The sequence below is a fragment of the Vanessa atalanta genome, chromosome 20 (genome assembly GCF_905147765.1).
Source record: "Vanessa atalanta chromosome 20, ilVanAtal1.2, whole genome shotgun sequence".
Lineage (NCBI taxonomy): Eukaryota > Metazoa > Arthropoda > Insecta > Lepidoptera > Nymphalidae > Vanessa > Vanessa atalanta.
Window position 1 is genome coordinate 2,252,219 of NC_061890.1, and position 11,916 is coordinate 2,264,134.

The following is an 11,916-nucleotide window of genomic DNA, read 5'->3' on the forward strand; positions in this document are numbered from 1 at the left end:
CTCATATTTCCAATAACTATAAATACTATAATATATAAAACAATAATATTACGAAAGCTTTCACAGATCGTAACAACCATGCGATAAATTACTACTTTTATCGCATGGTTTAAAAAAAAAATTGGTAAATAATATATTAGCATTTAATAATTATATTATTAAGAGAATAAAAAAAATTGTTTCCAGTGTATTTATATGATAAAATCCTTTTTGTTTAAGTATCATTGGAAAGGTTTTGCAATGAATTTGTACAAAGTTTTGTTAATCGTTTGCTACCTAGCGATAGTTCATATTTTTAAACGACTTCAAAAATGACTTTATTTATTTTGAGTTGAAAAATAACCTGGCGAATAATGGCGATCGGTAAAATATTTTATTCGAAGACACGAAAACCTTTTACTTTTACTTAAATATAACATTTATTTCAAATATACAAGTGTTACACTACTATATTTTGCTGACCTTTTAATTATAAAGAATAATTATCAAAAGAGTGAATAGAATAAAAAAGGACTCTAATTTATGGCAACATATTGTCATAAATGTCACCGTCAATCAGCGATCATAGACAATCTCAAAACAAACGTGCTGCTAAAACTATTAAAAGACTCGAACGAGCTTTTATTTCGTGAAAAAGTCTTTTATAAATGAAAAATGGCAGTACGGCCCCAGCACATGCATGATGGTGGTATTGTGGAACGTAGATTACGTCCAATTTATGGTAAAAGTTACTTGTAACCTGCGTGAATATTTTGTTTTCTAACAAGAAAAAATACAAATGATATAACCGAATTGGTTTTCAGACTGGTTAGATAATGGAAACAATAAAAAGGCCTTGCAAGAGGCGGAGAAAGTGCTAAAGAAAAGTCCTTCCTTACAAGCCGCTAAGGCTCTCAAAGCGCTTGCTTTATATAGGTTAGGAAAGGGACCGGAGGCCCACGCTTTGCTGGATGCTCTTGCTGAAGAGAAACCTAGTGATGATTCTACGCTACAGGCAATGACAATATCCTATAGGGAATCTCAGCAATGTAAGTAAATAATAAGTGCAAACTAAAAATTGACTAGTATTGTCTTAACAAATAAATGATACGCTTAAAAGACGAAAAAGACCAGATTTAAGAAAACCCTCCCGCAACTAGTGAAAAATTATATTACGAGTCATTGATCATTATATTACGAGTCATGATATCATTATATTACGAGTTTTTCCATTATTATACATTGTTATATTAATATTGTTAAGTAACTAACAGTTAAGCCAGTTAATGTTCCACTGCTATAGCAAAAACCATCTCTTTAGTTATCACACCATGGTGCTCAAATGCAGTTTGGTGGAAATATACTTAACAGAATTTTAATGAAATCAACCCTGAAGAAGGAAACCTGTTTATAATTATGAACAAAAATAAATAAAGCACAAGAGTCCTGGTGCTAACTCAGTTTGAACTTGCAATCTTTAGATAAGTCACATTCTAGCCACTGCGCCATTTTGGCACCTTATCCATATAGACTTCATTTTTATTATATTTCTGAATTAATTTAAATCTATTATAATATATAATATGTCAGTTCACAAGGTATGCGCATTGTATGAGGCGGCCGTGAAATCGGAACCAACAAATGAGGAGCTATATTCACATCTCTTCATGTCGTATGTGAGGGTTGGAGATTATCGATCACAGCAGAGGTCGGCAATGGCGTTGTACAAGTTTGCACCAAAAAATCCATACTACTTTTGGGCTGTGATGAGCATTGTCTTACAAGTATGTTATAACTTACTTTTAACATAATTAATAATATGGATTTCATTTAATTCTTATCGGAAAATAAAGTTTAAGGTTAAGGAATAAAGATATTTAAATCTGAATGTAATACAAAATGTAAATTCCTAGATCCTAAATCTAATATCTTGATTCTATTATCTGAAACAATCCATTGTTCTTTGATAAGAAGGTAATAACTAACAAACACTATAATGATAATAAATAACATTGTATAATCTTGATTATGAATATTGAAAATAGTAAAGAGATAAGTGAAAATTTTAAAAGAATATTTTCAGGCTAAAAGTACCGATGATGTTACAAAGAAAGGCATTCTTTTGTCGTTAGCTCAGAGAATGGTGGACAATTTTATAACAGAAAATAAAATGGAGGCCGAACAGGAAGCTAGGTTGTACATCATGATATTGGAGCTGCAAGAGAAATGGAACGACATACTTAATTTTATTGAAGGACCTCTTTACTCTCAACTGGTTCCACGGTCCACAGCCCAAGCTAGTATACCATACATGAAGAAGCTTGGCCATTGGAGGCGACTGAATTTACTTTGTAAAGATTTGTTATGGGACAACCAAGATCGTTGGGATTATTACCTGCCATATTTTGATTCTGTCTTCCAATTAATGAACAATACAGAAGCTGATTCGGAAAGTGGTGCTGACGATACAGCGGAAAAATGTCACGAATTTATCTGTCAACTTGTTGAAAGTATGTCTTCCGGTCGGACTTTGAGGGGCCCGTATTTAGCTAGATTAGAATTATGGAAGAGGTTGTCTGTTGATGGTGATCCCACAGCTTTACTTGGTAGTGGCGTAGCTTTATGTATTCAGTATTTAAGAGTGTTCGCAAGTAAACCTTGCGCAGTGCCTGACTTGAAACCGTATTTAGCAATGATACCTCAGAAAGAGAGGGAGGATCGTTGCAGGGACTTCTTAACATGCTTGGGCTTTGATGAGAATAGTGAACCTGAATCGGTAAGTATGATTAATAAATTTATTCATAAATAAATAAATATAATAGGTGTCACAAATACTAGTAGACCTTAATATTTATCAAAATCATAAAATCTTTGCTTACTATCCTTTCGCAAAATACGATGTATTTCCACAGTTGTGATTGCTAGGAATATGTCAAATCAATAAAAATATGAAAATTTTCTATGGAAAATTCATATAAATATTTAAACAAGACAAAAGACTTGATAGTGATTGAATTAAAGATGTAATACATGTAACTTTTTGAGAATTGTCATTATTTCTCTCCAGCAAGACGATATACAGCGCCACATATCCTGTCTGTGCGCGTGGCGGCTCACGTCGCCCATGTGCACTGCGGACGAGTACTTGGATGTGGCAGCGACGCTTCGTCGACAGTATCTACGCTGCGTAAGGCAAAGACTCGTGGCGGCCACAACTACGGAGTTCTGTGCAGCCGATGGTTATGGGATTCTAGCTGCACATCACTATTTCTATGCTGGTAAACATATTTATTCTTATATTTGGTTGAGGTATATATTGAACATACTGTTCTTTAGAAAATAATATAATTGGGTAAACTTACTCATTATAAAAGTATTGATACAAAATAGTGATGGTACAAGTATTGTTAAGTATTGATACAAAGTATGGCACAAAATAAAATTCTCCATTTTCATGACATTTACTCATAATATAAAAACGTCAGACTATAAAACATTCGATGACAAATAGGATTAAAACATAGATTCATATGCTAGATCATCTCGTAACAGCAAAATATACAAACGGTTGCAACGCTGATACCAAATATACTACAGAATGTCTTACAACATTCACAGTTTCTCCGTTGTTAGACAATACAAACCGTCACAAGTCCCTGCATTTTAAATCTGTAATATCTTCGAAAATATTCATTTAAATTATATGCACTAATTGTGCTGTACTTATACAATGTAATGATTATAATCGTTATATAACAATACAGTTTTGGCTCCAACTTATTAAATAACCCATTTGCGCCTGCAAATGTGGAAGTCTTAATGTCAAATCCCAATTCCATACATATATATGAATATAAGAAATAAAAAAAACTGTCAATGTATAACGACACTGAATGTTGGTTCAGAAATGTTATTTGTGTACAAAACCTCCACCTCTTCCATAGTTGGTATGGTCTAAGAGTGGTCACCTGAATAAATTCGGAAAGAGAGAAACATAATGTATTAATGTTGTATTTTATTGTCAACAGCGGTTCAACAGCAGAATGCCTCGCCTATAGTAGAAGCATTATGTTTACTAGAACTAGTTTTGCATAAATCACCTGCTAATTTCCACGCTAAGGTGCTCCTCATCGCTCTTTACCATCTATTGGGTGAGTATTTATACAAAGAATTATGTAAAATAACTAATGAATGATTAATGAGTTTATTTCTAATCAATAAAATTGAAATAATGATAAAGAATGATCTGCGACGCGTGCGTTTCAGGCAACGCGGTGGCGGCGGAGTCCGTGTACCGGCGGCTGGAGGCCAAGCACGTGCAGCTCGTGTCGCTGGGCTGGCTGCACGCCGCCCGCCTGGCGCCCGCGCTGGCGCCCGCGCGCGCGCTGCCGCTGCTGGCCGACACGCACGCCTTCCACAGGCACCACGCCAAGGACGTGAGTACACCGCGATACGGAACCCAGCGACATCCCGAGTGTATTTTTTTTGGTATTCCATATATATGGTCAAACTACTTCTAACGATGCCACCAACCTCGGGAGCTAAGATGTTGTGTCCTGTGCCTGAAGGTACATCGGCTCATTCACTCTTCAAACCGGAACAAAACAACATTAAGTTTTCGCTTGCACAAAGCCATACTACAAAATAAATAATTGGATAATAGATATATTAGTGTAGGTACATTCCTACACTAATGTTATAATAATTACTATAATAATAGTTATAGTAATTTTTGTTATTTAACTCGTACACCGTCGCGCAGAGCATGGAGCACCTGACGTACGCGTACAAGTACGGCACGTTCGAGAAGCTGGTGGAGCTGAGCGCGTGGGGCGCGCGGCTGGAGACGTGCGCGTGGTGCGCGCTGGCGGCCCGCGAGCGCGCGCTGCTGGCGCTGCTGGCCGGCCCGCGCGCGCCGCTGCACGCGCCGCCGCGCCTGCCCGCCGCGCCCGCGTGAGTGCCGCCCGCGATCACTAATTTTCAGGGGAAGAATTAACAAAGAAATAAAATAAAAAACTAAACATATTCCTCCTCAAACAGTGTGTACGATAATAACTTTAGTAGTTTTGAATCGAAATTTAGCCTTATCTAGGGAATTTAAAGTTGCTCCTAGGGCAATACAATCTGTGGAGTTGACAACAATGCTATGCCTCTAGTAGAGTTACGTTGATTGACGTTATTGCATATGTATTTTCAGTGACAATCGCGATCTCAACGCCATCGTGAGCTGGGAACCGCCGCAGTGCATCGACCCGGAACTTAAATCGCGTACTTTCGAGCAAGACGTGGCGTATTTGCGCCTCAAGGACGCCCTGGTTTCCGCTATAGGTGAGTTAGTAAACAAATTATAGACAAGTAGTGTTACAGCATATTATGTATTATCGATCTGTCTGTATGTATTAATTGTCTGTTATGCCTAACTGTGGTGATTATAATATGTTTGAAAATATTTGACGAAGAATCGACGATGTATATTTAATTAAAAAAATTATATCTTTCCACGATTTTAGCACTATGCATAGAATGCTCAGACAACCGTAGTGCAGAGGAGAAGGGTCCACAGCTGGAGGAGCTGCAGGCCTGCATCGACGCGTTCGGAGGCGCCATGGACAAGTGTCGCGAGAAGTATGGCGGCAAGCAGCGCCTCAGTGTGTCCACACCGCTGCCCTCCAGGATCATTGGTGACTATCCCTAGTAGCGTTTTAAAATAGTGTACTCGACTTAATAGCAGTTTTTAATAAATTAATTAATTGGAATCGCTCGATGAGAACCCGTGAAATGTTTATTTATGTATTGCCTGTTTCCATGACATGAGGAGTAAAAATAAATAAACAACGGTGACCTTTAATTTTTAATTATTTATTAATTAAAATTGATAACCTTTGTTTATATATATACTTACCTTTGATCGAAATATAAAATAATATATGGTATTTATTATGGAGTATGAGAAACAACGGTTCGAATGTCGACGTCGTACGACATACCTAGAATTAATAGTGTTGTATTAAAAATATAGATATATTAATCAAGAACAGTTTGTAGTATGTCACATAGCAGTGCCACTAGTTTATCGTAATCATAGCGCATCACCTGGAATACCACTAAAGTATCGCTTCCCTCAGCTTTCGTGGGCTCATCGGTGCCGTACCGGGAGCTGTACACGTGCGCGCTGCGCATGACGGGCGCGCTGTGCGGCGCGCGGGCGGCGCGCGGGCGCGAGCACGGCGCCGAGCTGCGCGCGCTGCTCGCCGCGTCCTCGCGCGCGCTGCCCGCGCCGCCCGCGCCCCCCGCCGCGCCCTGGCCGCTGCGCGACACGCTCGAGGCCTACTCCAACTATCTGGAGGTGAGCTGACGCACCGCCAGTCAAAATATTTGAAAATAAATACTTAAAAACAAAAAAATATACTAAATATTTAACAAACTTAAGTTTACACTAAGGCTTCTCTACGGTCTGTCTGGGTGGTGGTTTTCCAAATGTATGCTGTTTTATATGCAGCCGTAGGTTAGTGGTTGGGCTCAGTACAAAGCCTGTAAGTGCTTTGTTTCTTAATTACTTCATTGTCTCCTTTTTGTTTAGTCTTTATTTCGTTCTTTGAAGTCCAGGGTGTGGACATACCATCTTTAAGCTAATCCTTCTTGGATGAACTAATATTGTTTATATTACTTTTTAAATTATGTTCCTGCATTCGGGTGACCTGAGAACAATTGATTGATAGCGTGTATATAACGAACAAAAATGTATTCGTTTTAAACCCTTGACCATCTCAGTTGGACAATGACTTATTTTAATAATAAGTGGTATTTTTACCATGATCGACATATTTTCATTTCAACTAAATTCGAAATCACTTTTTTGCTCCTGCCCTAGCAATGTGTTTTTCATACAGTACATTGGGTGGAAAAAATATAATTTATTAAATTGGAAAAATCTGTTTATCGGCTGTATCGTATATTTTGATAAAATAAATGGTTGTGTATTCAGTTTATAGGTGTCGTGACCTTCCTGCTGGGTGTGTGTAACGAGCTGACCGCTCCGGCGAATACGAAGAAAACGAAAAAGAAGGCGAATCAGTCTCCCGACCAGATCCTCACGTCGGAACTGCTGAGCCAGCTGAACGACGACGTGCAGGACGTTATAGCCTACCTAGAAGATGTTTTTGAGAAGTGGCCGACGTACGACTACAGCGTATCGAAACTAGAAGATGAAATGGCGAAGCTAGACATTAACGATAAATATCAGTGCCCAGTGGAACAAAAACTAAAAAATGGACTCGATGAAGTTCTTACGGATGTTAAGAATATTTTAAAAAAGAAATCGAAGTATTTAAAATCTTTACAATAAAGTGGCCTTCCATAGCGTGTATATGCATAATGAGTTATATGTTTTTTCTACATACATATCTTGTAAATAAGCCTCGAGTGACTCCGCGCCTAGCCCCGCCCCTGTAGGCGCTAGAAAGGCATACAATTTCATACGCTTTATAAACTACTAGGCTATGTTGATATTTATATCATCATCGAAATATTAATAAGCCATAATTTTGCATTTGGTTTGAATAAACTTATTTATGTACATTTATAAATAGTTTGATAAATATAGGTACTTATACAAAGAAAATAAATGCGAAAAGTTTACATTTCAATGTACTATTATTTGTTTCGTCGTGAATACCTCAGTCTTTACTCACAACTATAATTCAATCGCAAAAAGAGTTAAGCAAATCACCCATGAATTCACATATTCCGTGCGATTTGCTAAAGCGTCTCCGAATGTGTTCCTGAATAAATCATGAATTTTCCTCTGCTATATTATTCACTACAATCAGTTCTTGATTAATATAACATTATTGATAATACAATAGTATTCCACGTAACTTGTAATATCCACTTTTTTTAATATTTAATTAAAAAAAGTGGATATTACAAGTTATTTAATTTTATTTCCTAATTTACGATAACTTCTTTGGCGACGTTGATTTATGTCAAAGTTGTTTATTGGTCTATACTCCTATAATTGAAAGAGTCTATATTATATTGTATCTAATCTAATAATACACATAGGTAAGAAATGATAATCACTTTGAACTTGAATCATTTATTTATTTACATCACGAATATTGCGTTATAATTAAACCAGCATAGTACAAAAATACGGTCTAGAATAACTTCGTCAACCAGATTTAAATTACATAAAAAAACAGTCTGAAAATACGGAATGTGGGTAGATTCTGGAATTATAGTGCACTTGTTTTTGGTCATTCATACATACTACCGTAAAACACTAAGACAGAACAAAATTATTACAATGATACACGGATCCTACAAGCTAGATCAGCAAAAAAAAGGATTTTTTTAAATTTTATCCTTGAACAAAAAGCTTCATGGCATGATTAAAACCAAATATTCTGTTGCAAAGTGTTATACGGCATATTATAAACAGGCGGGAAAAATAAGATTACGGAACAATCTTCGACTATGAAATCTTTGAAAACAAATTAATCGTCAGTGTCACATAGTTGGTTCTATAGATTCATTCTGGAAAATAACAATCTTTTTGGGGATAGATGGCGCAACATGTTTCATTTAAACATCATAAAGCCACTTATCACCAATACGTAATAAACACTACAGCAAGTACACAACATTAAATAAAAATCCCTTCAGAACAAAACACACAACACTCAAAATACAATAAAATCTCTTAATATTATATTCTAAATGAAACCTCAATGTGTTTTGTAACAATGAAATTATTAAGTTTCGATTTAAAAACAGTATCGTATTTTATTCGTTGTCAATTTTATGATCCGCAATGTTTTCGCGCCAATAAAAGTCATCGATACAATGAAATGTCAAAATATTAAAAAAAAAAAAGTTTTTCATTTATAGTTACAAAACACTTTAATGTTTCGTAAAATAAACAAAACATTAAATAATATAATAATAATGAGGAAAAAACATTATGCACCAAGATAGAACGCTAATGCGTGAACTTAAAACTATGTCATAGCCTAAATTCGAAATGTGCATAAACATATTCATTTAATAAAAAAGGGTCGACTATTATTCGCAAACCCACCTGAAATTATTAGCCTCAGATCTATATAATATAAATATTGGGAAATTGAGTTAAAATATTAAAAACGTATTGTGTTTGTTATATAAGACAATATATATTATTTTAAACAATTTAAATTGCATTTTATAAGTTTTTGTGAGCGTATTATGCATTTATGCGGCCGTAATTATAAATATAAAATAATCTTCAGGCGTTAGCAAATATTCAGGACACGTATATCTCATTTCAAATATATACAAATAATAACTGATAAGCTACTGATATTTTTTACTTTTTAAATGTTCACTATGAATGAAAATCGACGTCATTACTTCGTTTTGAAATCTATTTAATAATAATAATCAACCCGTTGCATGATTATATTCAAGCTAGGCGTCTAGTAAAACATAACACTTTACGCAGACATCGAACCATACACGTTAAAGAGAAATAGAATATGTTTATATAACTTAAAATCCAAGTCGATAAACATATATACTTATTATTATTGCAGTGTTCAGATAAATAAAATATATAAAACTACTGATAATAATACTCTGTGGTTATTTTAGTCACTAAAGCAATGACAGAGAACAGACTCGCTCTACACGTAGACTTACATAACGGTGTTAAATTAAATAGAATAAGTAATTTATGACTTCCTTATTTAACGCAAATTTGTTTTTTTTTTTATTCCAAATAGTTTTTGTCTTTTTGTATTAAGGCCAGTACCTCGCCTTCCGATTGTAACAAAAAAAATCATACTTCATAGCTACGTACACAGTAATCAGTATGCGACGTTCGTGTATAGCTGCCCACCGCTGTATGGACTTTAACTTACTTGAATCTTCAAAACGACAGATGAGTGTCAAAACAATAACTTAGACATGATCATATCAAATTATATAATGCAGTGCTCTCGTTTACTTATAAATGTATTTGTTGTCAGGTGGTGGCAGGTATAAGATTTTATGATTCATTATTTCTAGGCAAGTAAGTAACAGAGAGTACATGTTCTCAAATTCGCTTTGGTCTCAGCGATAAAGTGTATATAAAAATGTCTGCGTTCATATTTTCAATGAATATAGGAATGTTCTATTAATAGTATTAAATCCTGCCATAATAAGAGAAATTTAACAATTACTTATGGCATTACTTAGAATAGATTCTACTAATAAAATCTATACTAAATTGAATAATTCTAACTGTTAAAGATCTCCGAGTGTGACAGCAGAACTAATTTAATTTAATCTGTATTTAATTTGACATTTATAAACAGTTGATTATTTCAAAACACGATAAAAGATATATATGTAGTGCTTACACAAGATATTTCTTCCAGTGTAAGAAAATAAATTATTCATCTACAACTAATATATGCTTTACTTTCAAATTTAAAATTCATATTACTATTGTTTTTAATTATTTACTCACGTTGATAATAACGCACATACGAATGAAGATTTTCAATCTAAGATTATTTTATTAAAAAATAATTCAATTGATAGCGAAAATTTTATAGTTTTGGTGTCAAAAATCCTACTTAAATAAACTCCTCTCAAAACTCCAAAGGAGTCAAAAATACTGAAAATATTACACATATTAACGTTCCTATTCTAAAATTGTACTTTCCACATACAAAAGGATCTATACATATTTTTTTGTATTCATTTATATATTACATTTTCCCGAGATATGTTATCACTAAAGTTACTATCGCTTATCACAATGCATTATTGAAATTTAACTTTTTTTTTACATATATCCATAAATTACGAGGCTAGATTTCAAAAAGGTTATAAAACAAAAAAAACTTAAGTCTAAAAACTTTGCTTCACGCACAAGCTAAAAAAAAAAAACTATAAAAAATACTGTAAAATACTTCCCAATCACTTTATTTCAATCTATTAATAAAAGTGTTACCTGTATCTTCTATTTTTATTATGATATTTATTGCACAGAACAATTAAAAAAAAAAAGTTAAAAAATGTGTAATGTAAAGTAAAAAATAACTTTAAATGAATAAACAACATAATGAAATAAATAAAATGATTAGGAATTACATTCGAGAAATTAAGTAGAGTTAAAAACCAATATGCATGTTTTACATAACAGGCATAGCAATTATATTATTGATCATAATTATACGCACTCAAGTTTTAAACGCGATCAAACCCTTTTGTTTGTTCAGGAGCTTACTGTATGAATATTAGCAGTTAAATCCTGAGTACTATATAAATACAATATTACAGAGACATCACAAAGAATGTGTAACTTTGGAGTCGATATAATTATGATTTTTTTAAGTCCTTTCACAGATTGTGGTTCAATATGCTCTTATTCGCTTTTGAACTAGTATCATTTACAATATAAACCTATATAAATAATATAAAGATAATTAATATTCTAACAGTATTGCTATTAATACAACAAAAAATATATTACATCTCAATGTAAATATGATAAAAAAAGGAATTTCCATCGAGTAAAAAATAAATATTGCATAGAATATTATGCACATAAGAACAGTTTTATTTTTAAACCGTCTATCAAGTTCACTATCAGTTTTATGCAGTGTTTAATGTTTATGATTATATCATTACGTTTGTTAAGCAACTTGAAAAAAGGAGATTTTTTTTTATTTTTTCTATATACATATATACAGGCCAGCCTTTATAACAATATACATGTACAATCAGTGCTCTGGCGATCTTCCCTCCTCAAAAAATATTTTTAAGGGACGCCTCACCATTTCTCCAAGACAGGACTATCCCTGAGGTGGACCCCAACCCTCTTTGCATCCAATGCCTCCTGGATTAAGTCAGGCCTGAATATATATTTATATGTATGTATTTACATATAGCTTTTAGTTTATG

The 11,916-nt window shown here is 34.1% G+C and overlaps 1 protein-coding gene across 1 annotated transcript; it reads left to right on the forward strand.

Annotated features, from left to right (window-relative positions):
* The first annotated feature begins 573 nt into the window (after nucleotides 1-573).
* On the forward strand, nucleotides 574-7,617 carry LOC125072058 (phagocyte signaling-impaired protein). The gene is made up of 12 exons (XM_047682553.1): nucleotides 574-721; nucleotides 804-1,028; nucleotides 1,570-1,763; nucleotides 2,063-2,755; nucleotides 3,047-3,257; nucleotides 4,008-4,130; nucleotides 4,246-4,415; nucleotides 4,742-4,932; nucleotides 5,177-5,307; nucleotides 5,490-5,660; nucleotides 6,105-6,325; nucleotides 6,965-7,617. The coding sequence occupies exons 1-12, from the start codon at nucleotides 655-657 to the stop codon at nucleotides 7,322-7,324; spliced, it is 2,757 nt and encodes a 918-aa protein (XP_047538509.1). The 5' UTR covers nucleotides 574-654; the 3' UTR covers nucleotides 7,325-7,617.
* Nucleotides 7,618-11,916: the final 4,299 nt, after the last annotated feature.

Coding starts and splice junctions, on each gene's coding strand:
- LOC125072058 (XM_047682553.1), top strand. CDS start 655: ATGGCAGTACGGCCCCAGCACATGCATGATGGTGGTATTGTGGAACGT. Junction 2,756..3,046: donor AGAATAGTGAACCTGAATCG/GTAAGTATGATT, acceptor ATTTCTCTCCAG/CAAGACGATATACAGCGCCA. Junction 4,933..5,176: donor CGCCTGCCCGCCGCGCCCGC/GTGAGTGCCGCC, acceptor ATGTATTTTCAG/TGACAATCGCGATCTCAACG.